Here is a 14,410-nt window from a genome sequence, read left to right as displayed (position 1 = left end):
TCGCTGGAAGCCGCTTGACAGCTGTATCGCTAATCCGCTAAGCTGTCAATGGGCTTGCTTCGCAAGACGAAAAAAACGCTATACGAAGAGCCTCACGGAACGGATTAATTTCGTCTTGCGAGGCACCACTGTACTTTGTGGGTGGGCCAGTTCTTGATTTTAGAAATGCGATCAAAGATTGCATCGCCAACACTGTAGCGACCTAGAGGCAAAACCACCGCATGTGGGTGCATAACCTATTTACTTATTACCCTGCATTCTCGCTAAGGTGCCAGGGTGGGTTACAGCATTACAAACAGTATTTTTAATTCCCCCCCCCCCAACAGCTCTTCAATCTCTGGTTTCTCACTGAGCCTTAACATCTGTCTGTTTTTCCTGCAGGCAGAAGCCCCAGTTGGTAGCTAGCTGGAATCGTCCGCACCTGCTTGTGAAAATACCTTTGCTCCACGCAGAAGAACTCCATCCCTTTGCAAGCCTCCGAGCCGGACAGCTCTTGGCTTTAACAAGAGAGAAATTGGCGGGAGAATATCTTTACGGCGATCTCGGAAGCCGCCTTGGTGTACAGAGCGAAGATGGAGGAGCGAACCGCAGCTGGCCCTGACGCTGTTGAGGTTGGGAGCCGTGGGACGTACGGGGAAAAGTCTGTCCCAGAGATCCCGGGGGTGGACGATGCCAGCTCTGATGACCAACGCCAGCGCTTCAGAGGGTTACTCTACCAGGAGGCCGAGGGACCCCGAGAGGTTTGCAGCCGACTCCACAGTCTCTGCCGTCGGTGGCTGAAGCCAGAAAGGCTCACCAAGGCCCAGATGCTGGACCTGGTGATCCTGGAGCAGTTCCTGGCTGTCCTCCCCCCGGAGATGGAGAACTGGGTCAGGGAGTGCGGAGCGGAGACCAGCTCCCAGGCGGTGGCCCTGGCCGAAGGCTTCCTCCTGAGCCAGGTGGAGGGGAAGAAGCAGGGAGAGGAGAAACAGGTGAGAGAATATTTCCATTTTTTTTATTAACAAAACACATACATATACATTTACACAATACATGTACACAACACACTACCTAGTTTTCCAAACATAAAACGTACCTACATTACTCTATATAATACTTACCTATACTATACATATCAACATACCTAGACACCTGCCCCACACGGACACCCACCAGGTGACTTGACTTCCAGCCGTTCTTGTTACGCTACTTTATTTTTCCAACTGGCTTAAACACTTTTCATTATTTCTTCAATCTCTTCTTTTATCTTAACTTTACTCTCCTTTCGCTCTAATCCTTTTCTGGATTCACTCAGTATCTGTCAGAAATTCTACTTTTTCCACATAAATTTTGATGTATTCCTTAAAGATTGTTGTTGTTGTTTAGTCGTTTAGTCGTGTCCGACTCTTCGTGACCCCCTGGACCAGAGCACGCCAGGCATTCCTGTCTTCCACTGCCTCCCGCAGTTTGGTCAGACTCATGTTTGTAGCTTCGAGAACACTGTCCAACCATCTCCTCCAGCATCAGAATTCAAAAGCATCAATTCTTCGGCGATCAACCTTCTTTATGGTCCAGCTCTCACTTCCATACATCCTTAAAGATAGCCCACTCCTTATTCACTTTTTGTACCCATATCTCCTCTTACCCTCCCTGTTAGTTCGGCAATATGGAAGCATTCCATCATTTTAGATAACCAGTTTGTTTTAGTTGGGACGCTGCTGCTTTTCCAATTTTTGGCAATCAGTAACCTCCCCCAGTGTCACAAAACATTTGCTAAAAGAAAGGCGGCAGAGCAGTCTATCGTCACATCTCTAGGTCTCCAGGGAGTTAATAATAATAATAATAATTTATAATAATTAATTATTTATATCCTGCCTATCTGGTTGGTTTCATTTAAATCAGATTTTTTGGATTTAAATTGGATTTTTTAAATTTAAATCGGATTTTTAAAATAAAATGCTTTTGGAGGAAAATCTTCCTAAAGACAGTTTTCTATTTAAGTTACATTACACTCCAAAGGCTATAAGGAAGTAAGGAAAGACTATCAGGAAATAAGGATTTGTTTTAAGTTTTTCATGTGTGCTAAAACTCCGTTAAAAAAATAAAATTATTTAATCACATCAGTTAACAAGCATGCATACATATGCAATAATGTTATTGTTTTAGTTAAATAAATTGTTTAAATTATTATTAAGGAGATGATGATATTTCTCCTTCTGATAAAGTACAGCAGGAAAGTTGTCCAAATGTAAACAGCCAACCTCACAATAGACTTCATTCATTCCGGAGGTCCGTTCTTAACCTGAAACTGTTCTTAACCTGAAGCACCACTTTAGCTAATGTGGCCTCCTGCTGCCGCCGCACTGCCAGAGCACAATTTCTGTTCTCATCCTGGAGCAAAGTTCTTAACCTGAAGCACTATTTCTGGGTTAGTGGAGTCTGTAACCTGAAGCGTATGTATCCTGAAACGTATGTAACCCAAGGTACCACTGTAATTTCATTATTATCTGCCTATGTATTTCTAATAGTATAACCAAATTAGTAATTTTTGATATAACTGTAAAAGCTACTAGTGATTTAAATCATGATATAAATTGTGATTTAAATCATGATATAAATTGTGATTTAAATCATGATATAAATTGTGATTTAAATCATGATATAAATTGTGATTTAAATCATGATATAAATTGTGATTTAAATCATGATATAAATTGTGATTTAAATCATGATATAAATTGTGATTTAAATCATGATATAAATTGTGATTTAAATCATGATATAAATTGTGATTTAAATCATGATATAAATTGTGATTTAAATCATGATATAAATTGTGATTTAAATCATGATATAAATTGTGATTTAAATCATGATATAAATTGTGATTTAAATCATGATATAAATTGTGATTTAAATCATGATATAAATTGTGATTTAAATGACCCACCTGGTGGCAGGTGGGCCATTCTCTGCTTCCTGTGTTCCTGTTTCAGCCCCACTGAGTGCTGCAGAGTTTTGCAGAGCTGGAAGGAGAAGATGGTGAAAATCCATCCCAGTCCCCTAGTTCTCTTCCCTGCTCCCTGAATCAAATCTTGGTTGCTGTTTCAGGTGCCGCGGTCCCTCCCGCAAGCGGTCGCTGATTCCCTCGAGTCAGAAAAGGACGTTCCTAATGCCTGCAAGAAGTCACTCTGCGTGGGAATCGCGCCAGAGATTCGGACTCAAGATGCGTCGCTGGGTAAGGGAGGGTTTCCCGTCCCTTGAGTATCTGGGTGCTATGACGTTCTCCAGGGAAAAGTCTAGATCTCCCTCTTCCTTTTTGTGGATGCCTGTAATTAATGAGCCGCTGATCTTGCCTGTGGGGGGTGCCTATCCATCTCTGAGCGTGGGTCCCACCACAACTCCCAGAGCTTATTCCTCTCTCAGCCTGAGGGTTGAATTCAGCATGACTCTAAGCTGGGTATGACTGCATGGAACAAGTTATGTTTGCACGACAAGATTAAATCTGTTTGGAGTTTTCTCTTAACTCTCCAGAACAGATTTAGCAGGCTTTGGGGAGAGGGAAGAATCCCACTGCAATAGTAGATCTTGTTCCGTACATACAATGGAGTCGAATCCCATCTTGTCTCCTGTTTTAATTACCGTATTTTTTGCTCTATAGGATGCACCAGATGATAAGACGCACCTAGTTTGGGGGGGGGGGGAGGAAAACAAGAAAAAAATTATTTTGAACCCCAGAAGCCAGAACAGCAAGAGGGATCTGGCTTCTGGGATACCGTGTGGCTGTTCTGGCTTCTGGGGTAACTGCACCAAGCCTCTTCAGGGCAGTGGGATGAAGGCTCCCCCTGCACGAAGCTAAGGCAGAAGCCAGGGCAGGTGCGTCGCTGAAGGGGCGCTGCACAGTTCTCCCTCTCTGCACAGTGCCCCTTCAAGGAAAGCTGGAGAAGGAACAGAAGGAGACCCTTCCGTTCCTCCTCCGGCTTCCAGGCAGGCGCGTGGCTGAAGGCGCGCTGCGCAGCTCTAACTCTCTGCGCAGCGCCATTCACTCCATAAGATGCACTCACATTTCCCCTTACTTTATAGGAGGAAAAAAGTGCGTCCTATGGAGCGAAAAATACGGTATGTACAGTCATACCTTGGGTTACAGACGCTTCACGTTGCGTGTCTTCGGGTTGCGCACCACGCCGAACCTGGAAGTACCAGAACAGGTTACTTCTGGGTTTCGGCAGAAGCACTAAATTGCGCTTTGTGCATGCGCAGAAGTGCCAAATCATGCAGTGCTGTGGGTTGCGAACGTGCCTCCTGCATGGATCACGTTCGCAACCCGAGCATCCACTGTATTGATTCAATGTAATTGTTTTACCACGCATTTCAGTTATGTTTATATTTTAATTTTAACATTATCCTCCTCCTTCTCTCCTCTTCTCTTCTCCCTCCTATCTCTTTTTAAAACTGATCTATGGGGAATCTGAAAGTGGCAAATTAAATGACTTGGTGATCATAATGTTTTGTTGTTGATGATGATCATTTATGTCCCTCTATATCCCAGAATTGCAGCACGCTAGTAAAAAGTATAATTTAAAACATCCTGAAAACAGTTTAAAGCAGTCACAATTATCCTCAGGGCTGCCAAGATTTTAGCCTTCAAATGCCTGAGTAAAGAGAAAGGCTTTTAAATGTCTTAATATGCACAACAACATTATATTGTAAGGTGGCATATATATAGAGAGAGAGAGAGAGAAGTATTTTTGAAAGATTTATATTTTATTAAATTTTCACATAATCCATCTTAGCTACATTACAAATAACCATTTTTGTTTTTTCTTTGACTTTCCATATTGTTCGATAAAGACATTATAATTCAGATCTCTTTACTGCCTTCATAACAATACATTCAGTATAAACCTAGCAAGAAGAAATTCCACTCTTCTAGTCTGGCAGTTAGCGCTGCCGTTTCAACACAGTCCGTTAATTTTATTAACCCATTCATCAGTTGTGGATGTTGTTTCCTCTTATACTTAGGAGTATTATTCCTTTTGTTTGTTATCTGATTCATATCCCACCATTCCCTCCCAAAGGAGTTCAGGTTGGCATTGCGGTTATGAAATCATTGCATTATACTTGTAGCATTTTAGAGAAATATTGTGTGCTGATACCTTTTAGTGCGCTGTTGCCCCTTCAGATTAACCAAGCAATAAAAAAAGTTGGCAGCATGGGCATAACAGCAGCAGTTATCTCCCGCTTGGACTACTGCAATGCGCTCTACGTGGGGCTACCCTTGAAGGTGACCCAGAAGCTGCAACTAATATAGAATGCGACAGCCAGACTGGTGACTGGGAGCGGCTGCCGAGACCATATAACACCAGTCCTGGAAGACCTTCATTGCCTCCCAGTACGTTTCCGAGCACAGTTCAAAGTGTTGGTGCTGACCTTTAGAGCCCTAAACGGCCTTGGCCCAGTATACCTGAAGGAGCGTCTCCACCCCCATCGTCCAGCCCGGACACTGAGATCCAGCGCTGAGGGCCTTCTGGCAGTTCCCTCATTGTGAGAAGTGAGGTTACAGGGAACCAGACAGAGGGCCTTCTTGGTAGTGACGCCTGCCCTGTGTCACGCCCTCCCATCAGATGTGAAGGAAATAAGCAGCTACAGTGGTGCCCCGCAAGACGAACGCCGCGCAAGACGGAAAACCCGCTAGACGAAAGGGTTTTCCGTTTTGGAGGCGCTTCGCTAAACGAATTTCCCTATGGGGTTGCTTCGCAAGACAAAAAAAATCTTGCGAGTTCCCGCGGGTTTTTTCCGCTTCCCCCCCTTTCCTAAGCCGCTAAGCCGCTTATCAGCTTTTCCGCTGATAAGCCGCCTCTCAGCTGATCGCTAAAAGCCGCTAGACCGCTAATAGCGCTAATCCGCTAAGCTGTCAATGGGCTTGCTTCGCAAGACGAAAAAACCGCTAGACGAAGAGAATCGCGGAACGGATTCTTTTTGTCTTGTGAGGCACCACTGTATCTTATCTTTAAAAGACATCTGAAGGCAGCCCTGTTTAGGGAAGTTTTAAATATTTAATGCTTTATTGTTTTTAACGCTCGATTGGAAGCCGCCCAGAGTGGCTGGGGAAACCCAGCCAGATGGGCGGGGTATAAATAATAAATTATTATTATTATTATTATTATTATTATTATTATTATTATTATTATTAGCACTGCTTTTCTAAAAGCAAAAACAATATCTCTTTTCGCCATCTTCTGCAGCAGGCAATGGGGTGTTGTCCCTGACTTTCTCCGAATCATCTCTCATTTGTGACAGAGCAACAGCAGCAGCTTCTGTACGGTCAACTCGGGTAAGGATCGTCAGAAAAACGTGTACACAGGATGGTTGGGGAGCTTCCACGTTCCATAGATTCACAGAAGTATAGAGATGGAAGGGACCACATGAGGGAGTCACACCTAAAGAATCCCTGACAGATGGCCACCTGACCTCCAGTGAAGCAGCCCACCACCTTCTGAGAGGGTCTGTTCCACTTGTCGAGCAGCTCTTACCGTCAGAAAATTATTCCTAATGCTTAGTCTAAGTGCATACAGTTGTACCTGGGCTTTCGAACAGCTTAGTTTTGGCCCCTAAACAAAAATGACTGTTCCGTTTTTGCGAACTAGTTTTGGAAGCCGAACGTCTGATGGGACTTCCCCGGCTTCCGATTGGCTTCAGGAGCTTCCCGCAGCCAATCAGAAGCCGCATTTCGGTTTCTGAATGTTTTGGGAGTCAAACAGGCTTCCGTAACAGATTCTGTTCTACTTCCAAGGTATGACTGTATATTGGGTGCCTGTCATATGGCGATAGAGATGTTAAACCCATCAAACGACACACAACAGAGGCTGCGAGCTCTGCTTATTTTCGTTAGGCAAAGGTTTGGCTCCAAAGGGGTGGTGGGGAAGGGGACGCTCATTTCTTCCAAATCAGAAATCTTGCAGAATCTGTTTGTCAATCTTTCGTTTGTATGCTGCCTTTCCAAAGTTAAAACCATGCTCAAAGCGGCTTACAACATATATTAAAAAAATTACATAACTACGGTGGAACCTTGGTTCTCGAACTTAACCGTTCTGGAACTCCATTCGACATTTGAAAACCAAGGCACGGCTTCTGATTGGCTGCAGGAGCTTCCTGTGCTCAAGCGGAAGCCACGTTGAATGTTCAGCTTCCGAAAAACATTTGCAAACCGGAACACTTACTTCCGGGTTTGCAGCGTTCGGGAGCCGATCTGTTCGGCGCTAAGCCGTTTGAGAACCAAGGTAGCACTGTACAAGCATAACAAAAGTAGTCGTAAACAATAAGTGAAGCATCAAAAAGCTCACAACCAAATTGAACTATTTCCACATAAATAATAATATCCAAAATAAAGGTGTGAGAAATGAACAGTGACAACAGCAACAACCATTCCCACAACAACTGTTCCCTCTAAAAATACCCTAGCCCAAGATATATATGTAAGATATATGTAACTTGAAGGACGTGCCATTTTCTTCCTCATTCAGGGTCCCATGGCCTTTGAGGAAGTGGCCGTGTGTTTCACCGAGGAGGAGTGGGCTCTGCTGGATCCGGGCCAAAGGGCTCTGCACGGGGAAGTGCAACTGGAGAATTACTGGAACGTGGCCTCTCTGGGTAAGGGCCAGACTTTGTTAAGTCCCATCCATTTGTTACAATACAATACAACTTTTAAAAATGCTGTCACAAAATATACAGTGAATCTTGAAAATATGCCTCTCAGGTGTCAAAGGCCAGGTTAAAGAGGTTTGTCTAAAGCATATATACAGTGGTAACTTGGTTCTCGAACTTAATATGTTCCGGGAGTCTGTTCCAACCCCCGAAACCTTTCGGAAACCAAGACGTGGCTTCCGATTGGCTGCAGGAGCTTCCTGCACTCAAGCAGAAGCCACGTCAGACGTCCAGCTTCTGAAAAACATTTGCAAACCAGAACACTTACTTCCGTGTTTGCGGCGTTTGGGAGCCAATTTGTTCGGGAGCCAAGCCATTTGAGTACCAAGGTACCACTGTAATGAAGTTGCCAGACACACTTCTGTGGGGAGGGAGTTCTACAGCTTATAGTCTGCCACCATCACTATCCTGAGCTTCGGGGGGTGGGGATGGGCGCCTTGGAGGTCTGTAGGAAAGGAGGCAGTTTTTCATATATTTGGGGCCTGAATGATTTATGGCTTTAAACACAAGCATGAGTACCTTGAATTGGGCCCGGGAATTAACCCATTGCATGGTACCCAGTGCAGCTTGGAACTGTAAGTAAAGCATTTTAAACTTACTTAGCAGTGTGTGGTCTGTTCATTGCAAAAGGGGTAGGTCAACTTACATGCAGCTGAGATGGGATAAAGAAATGCAGCTGTTTGAAAACATGTGTTATATGAGATTTAAATGGAACCCCAGGCAGTAATTTGGCCGCTGCAGTTTGGACCAGTTGAAGTTTCTAAGTCATCTTCAAGTGCAGCCCCAATCAAATCTGGAAGGCACAGTCTAGGAACTTCTGTTGGATGTGTAGAGCAGTTATAAGTCTTTGGAAAGAATGTGGAAGCAGAACCACACCTGTATGATGTCTCCTCTGCAGCAGCATATTTGGCATGATGGGTGATGAAAAAAAATACTTCCTCCTTGTTCCCCTGCTGTGTCCTCTAACCAAGTTTCTCTCTCTGTATTCCAGAAGGTGATGAGTGGGAGCGTAAGACTGATGAAGGGACACATGGAGAGTCGTCGGAAAGGAACAAGAATCTAGAAATGGAAGAGGAGATTGGAGATCAAGTTGAGCCAGAAAAGCAGGAAGGAAATCAAACAGAGATGTGGATGAACGAATCTGTTACGTGGCAGGGTGACAATTTCCCCGAAATCTTAGTTCAGCAGGGGAAACAGAAAGGGCAAAGAAAAAATGTCTGCCCAGTATGTGGGAAAAGCTTCAATCGCAAGTCAGACCTTAATGTTCATTGGAGAATCCACACAGGAGAGAAGCCATACAAATGTCTGGAGTGTGGAAAGAGTTTCCGGCAGCTAGCAAGCTTCTCGTCACATCAAAGAATTCATACGGGAGAAAGACCGTATAAGTGTTCCGAGTGTGGAAAGGGATTTTACGACAAATCGAGCCTGGTCATCCACCAAAGAATCCACACAGGGGAGAAACCATATCAGTGCTTGGTATGTGGAAAAGGCTTCCATCAAAGCTTCGGCCTGACTTCCCACCAAAGAATCCACACTGGGGAGAAACCGTACGTTTGCTCGGAATGCGGGAAGAGCTTCTACGATAAGCCACACCTTACTAGACACCAAAGAATCCACACGGGGGAGAAACCATATACTTGCACGGAATGTGGAAAGAGCTTCAGCCAAATCACGAGCTTCACTTCCCATCAGAGAATCCACACCGGGGAGAGACCCTTCATGTGCTCGCACTGCGGGAAGAGCTTTTACGACAAATCCAACCTTCTCACACACCAAAGAATCCACACAGGAGAGAGACGATATGAGTGTCAGGAATGTGGGAAGACCTTCAGTCAGAAAAAGAGCCTCACCTCTCATCAAAGCATACACACAGGAGAGAAACCGTATCAGTGCCCAGAGTGCGGGAAGTATTTCAGGCAGCAAACGGACCTTACTTCACACCAGAGAATCCACACTGGGGTGAGACCTTTCCAGTGTCTGGAATGTGGGAAGAGGTTTTACAGAAAAGCGGATCTAAACAGACACCAAAAAGTTCACGCTGGGGTTGGGAGACCCATCATTGCTTGGAGCGTTGAAATGGCTTCAGATGGCGTATCCATCTTATGCCCTCTAGGGGAATTCACAGAGGAAAGCCAGTGTATGGCTTCTGAGATTAAGCAAGAACCCTGTTGCTAGCCCAGCCCTTATTAGCCATCAGAGAACCCACACAGGGAATTAAACTCCTCTACCCCAAATGAATACTTGGGAGTGTTGGGGAGCGTAAAAGAAGCTTTCGGAGAATTGAAAAGGTTGCTGACTTATTTTGTGACATTTCAGTTGGCCCAAAGAAAGGTTTTGCCTTACTGTGGACTTCTCATTTTGTACTTCCATTTTTTGCACTTAAGATTTCTGTAAAAAAAAAAAAAAAGTTTCCATACTATTCTGAACAAACGAATGAAAGCTTCAAGTCTTGCAGGTGCAAGAGTTAACCATGATACAGATTGTGAAACTGGTTTTGGACCATGGTTTCTGTTGGACCAGCTTCTCATATGAGCATGCTTGGAGATCAAGGTCATCTACATAGGCCCACTTGTCAACTCCAAACCTACGCCTGGGGAGGGGCCTTCCTCTGTCGCCACACCCTACCCATGGAGATTTCACAGAACTGTAGAGTTTGAAGGGACCGCGGGGACCACCTAGTCCAGCCCCCTGCAATGCAGGAATGTTTTTGCCCAACCTGGGACTTGAACCCTTGACCCTTAGATTAAGAGTCTCATGCTGTACCAACTGAGCTATCCGAGGGGATTTGTCCCTCCTCTCTGATTCATGGCCTTTCATTGCAGTGTTAAGACCAGCCTTATGTTTAAGCATTAGCCTGATAGCCTTGGGAGACAAGGAATTGTGGGCAGGCAAGTGAAGGAGGCAGTATTCTGTACCCACTCTGAGTTCAGCACAAAAGGCAAGTGGGTTGTCAGAGGAGGGATGGGGTTTTCTGGCACTATTTCCAGCCCAGCATGAGGGTAAGAAAACAATAGTGGCAGGCCAGTAATTTTTGTGAACTTATTTATAAGGCCGGTTTATTTTAGGGAGGTCTTCAGCGTTTGGAGGTTGGATTTGATTGATTGATTTGCCATAATTGATATATAATCTTTGTGGGATATTTTCAGTGTTACTTTCTTCTTTGTCATTTAGATATTGCATGGCCATGATTGCATAAGTAACATACATATTTGGTTTACGCGCCTTGTATTTTCACAAAGCATCTTCAATGCAGCATTTTTTTTAATCTCTCCGATTAGGATGGGGTGGGAGAGGAGGCAAAATGGAAAGCTGTTTGTGAAGTTTGTTTTTGTACCTTTCTGCTTCCTGTTTGGTGCTGCCTTCTCCTTTTTTTGTGTAAATCAATTTATATTGAAAGTTTTCAACATCAAATGCAATAAGAGAATAATAATAATAATAATAATAATAATAATAATAATAATAATAATAATAAATAAATATATTATTTATACGCCGCCCATCTGGCTGGGTTTCCGCAGCCACTCTGGGTGGCTCCCAACAGAATCTTAAAAACATGATAAAACATCAGTAAAAGCTTTCCTAATCAGGGCTGCCTTCAGATGTCTTCTAAAAGTCAGATACAGTGGAACCTTGGTTGTCGAACGCTTCAAAGCTGAACAATTTGGAACCTGAATGCCGACAATCCAGAAGTGAATGCTTTTGTTTTCAAACGATTTCCGGAAGCCATACATCTTCCCAGCCGCTTTTTTCATTTTTTCCCATTGACTTTGCAGCCAATCCATTGATCCCCAGTTTTTGAACTTTATGGAAGTTGAACGATCTTCCAGAATGGATTTAAGTCTGAAAACCGAGGTTCCACTGTAGTTGTTCCTTTTCTTGATATCTGATGGGAGGGTGTTCCACAGGGCGGGCACCACCACCGAGAAGGCCCTCTGCCTGGTTCCCTGTAATCTCACTTCTCTCAGTGAGGGAACTGCCAGAAGGCCCTCGGAGATGGACCTCAGTGTCCAGGCTGAAACTAATATAAAAAAGGGGAAAGAGCAAGAAGAACAAAAGCAAGACAATAAAGATGGAAAAGAAGAAAAAGGGAATATAAAGCCCTCTATTAAAATGATTTCTTCATCCTTATTCCACACAAAGAAGAGTTCTGAACCCTCCCAGCTCTCACAAAGAATCATAAAGTTGGAAGGGACCCTGAGGATAATCTAGTCCAACCCCCTGGAATGCAGGAGTACGCAGCTGTCCTGGATGGGGATCGAACCTGCAACCTTGGTATTATCAGCATCACACTCTAACCAACTGAGCTATCCAGGCTCCCACTATAATTGATACGTAACCTTTGTGGGATATTTTCACTGTTGCTTCCCCCCACCCGCAAATCGCGCTATTTCTGGCTTGTAGATTTTGTTCTCTTCCTTTTGAAATACTTCTCGTTTGTGCTTGCATATGTTGTTGCTTTTAATTGCATATCATCATCATCATCATCATCATTTTCCTTAGCAGCATTGAACTATATATGGAAAGGAAAGGCATAAGCATTGAAAGCAAATCAATAAAGGAAAACTTATGGACACACGAGTTCTTTACTGTGTGAGAAGGGAGTATCTGATGCCCTCAAGGCTCTTTGGGCTTTCTTGGGACACGTGGAATGGTTCAGAGGACGGCCCGCTCCTGAGGGATGTAGGCTCTGCAAGGTAGCGACTGCAACTCCTATTGGCTGCTGGAGCACAGCTGCTCTGTCGAAATGCATTCATCACCAAATGGCTATAGGCGGTCTAGTACTATCGCATCTAACGCGGGGATCCCGGCAGAAGTCGGGGATCGAACCTGAGATCTTCTGCTTGCAGTGCAAATCTCTCTCTTCTCTCTTTGGCAATCACTCGTAGCAAGTAAGATTGTCTTCCATAAACACGGTTTTAATAGTGAGTCCGTAAGTGACTGTGGAGGCCGATTCTGGATCCACACGTCCTTCCACAGTGGGGACATTGGTTTCCGGGCGGGAGTTGATCATGGTGTGGATTTGCCAAGTGTGCCTTCCTCTTAGCACATTTCTCCCTTGCGTCCTGAGTTCAAGTGTCTTCAAAGTCCATGACACCTTTGGTAAAGGCTGTTCTCCAACTGGAGCGCTCACAAGCCAATGTTTCCCAATTGCTAGTGTTTATACAGTGGTGCCCCGCAAGACGAAAAACCCGCTAGACGAAAGGATTTTCTATTTTGGAGGTGCTTCGCAAAACGAATTTCCCTGTGGGCTTGCTTCGCAAGACGAAAACGTCTTGAGAGTTTTTCCGACTTTTTCCCCCTTTCCCCCCTCCTTTTTCTAAGTCGCTAAGCCTTTAATAGCCGCTAAGCCGCTAATAGCGCTAATCCGCTAATAGGATTGCTTCGCAAGACGAAAAAACCGCTAGACAAAGAGACTCGCGGAACGGATTATTTTCGTCTTGCGAGGCACCACTGTACTACATTTTTTAAAGATTTGCCTTGAGAGAGTCTTTAAACCTCTCTTGTTGACCACCAGCATTATGCTTTCCATTTTTAAGTTTGGAATAGAGTAATTGCTTTGGAAGACGATAACCAGGCATCTGCACAAGACGATGCTGTGCTGCAATATCTCCTTAACTCTAATTCCCCTTGCTGAGGTCCCCTCACAAATGCTCTACCCCTGAGCTATGGCCTTTCCTCTTGCGGATCTGTTTTCCTCCAGCTCTGCACCTGCTCCTTGAGCCACTCTGCCCAGGGTGCAGGTGATGCTTCACCTCCTAATTATAGGAATCATAGTGATTTAGTTCTCTTTTTTTCTTGCCCCAAAACTCAAGGGACCGACCCCCCAAGCATCACCTTATTTTTGTTATTCTGCAAATAACCGAAGTCTCAGAATGGAGAGATGCACGAGGCAACTTAATGCAACAAGAAATGCCTACATAAATACCTCCTGAGAAACGCTTTGAGGCAGGCACGGACTCTGCCCGTGTGAAGAGACTGTATCATCCCTCTGCTCTTAATGTCACCGGGGGCTTGGTCCTGCTTCTAATTTGCTGCTTACTATGCTGAGAGCAGCCACAACCGAGGCAATGAGAGCCAGCAGACCCAGAGTGATGATGCTGCTGTTGCTGCTGCTGCTGTTGTTGCTGCGATTTGTAGGCTCTCGGATGCCAAAGGCAAAATGCCCCTTGAATATGGAGAGGGATGTCCCAGATGCGTTGAATTATTACATGCCAGGAGACCACCTCATAAGTGGGGTCATTTCTACAACACATGTTTTCCATGCAGCCGACAGTTTCCGCGAAGCACCCCAAATGGTGCTCTTTGGGTAAGCACTTCTGTGGCAATTGGTTTCATGCTATTATTCTCAACTATGATTTCCCCCACTCCAGGAATCCTTATTTGCCAGGGACAAGTCCTGTTTTCTGGAAGTGTCCGTCCGTGGAGATGCAAAAAACCAATGGATGTCACTTCCATCCTTTGTCTTCCCACCTGCAAGAAGCAAAACAGCTACCCATTAAGTTGCTAACATATTGACGCTGAATCCTTAAAATATGTAGGCTACGTGTTCCCAGTTCTGGATTTCGGAGGTGGGCAGGTGGCCTGATGTGGGTGGGATTGGGCTTCTTTGCAAGGAGCAGGTCCATAACTTGTTGGTTCTCCTGGATCCAACATTGTTACTGACCAGGATGGCAATATTTTACCTCCACTGTCAAGGCAGCATTTCCCTGAATACCAGTTGCTGTGA

General features: G+C 44.6%; 1 protein-coding gene across 1 annotated transcript; it reads left to right on the top strand.

Moving 5' to 3' along the window:
* Window positions 1–343: 343 nt before the first annotated feature.
* On the top strand, window positions 344–12,256 carry LOC309364582 (uncharacterized protein). The gene is made up of 5 exons (XM_081902199.1): window positions 344–971; window positions 3,091–3,217; window positions 6,225–6,313; window positions 7,503–7,629; window positions 8,675–12,256. The coding sequence occupies exons 1-5, from the start codon at window positions 573–575 to the stop codon at window positions 9,856–9,858; spliced, it is 1,926 nt and encodes a 641-aa protein (XP_081758325.1). The 5' UTR covers window positions 344–572; the 3' UTR covers window positions 9,859–12,256.
* The last annotated feature ends 2,154 nt before the right edge of the window (window positions 12,257–14,410 follow it).

This window comes from Podarcis melisellensis (assembly GCF_964234715.1).
Source record: "Podarcis melisellensis genome assembly, chromosome: 2".
Lineage (NCBI taxonomy): Eukaryota > Metazoa > Chordata > Lepidosauria > Squamata > Lacertidae > Podarcis > Podarcis melisellensis.
The sequence above is the reverse complement of the archived record's forward strand: the minus strand, read 5'-3'. Positions and strand labels throughout refer to the sequence as shown.

What these genes read in the sequence shown, in the direction of transcription:
- LOC309364582 (XM_081902199.1), top strand. Translation starts at nt 573, where the DNA reads ATGGAGGAGCGAACCGCAGCTGGCCCTGACGCTGTTGAGGTTGGGAGC. An exon ending in AGCAGGGAGAGGAGAAACAG is followed by an intron (nt 972 to 3,090) that starts GTGAGAGAATAT and finishes TTGCTGTTTCAG; the next exon opens with GTGCCGCGGTCCCTCCCGCA. An exon ending in CTTCTGTACGGTCAACTCGG is followed by an intron (nt 6,314 to 7,502) that starts GTAAGGATCGTC and finishes TTCCTCATTCAG; the next exon opens with GGTCCCATGGCCTTTGAGGA.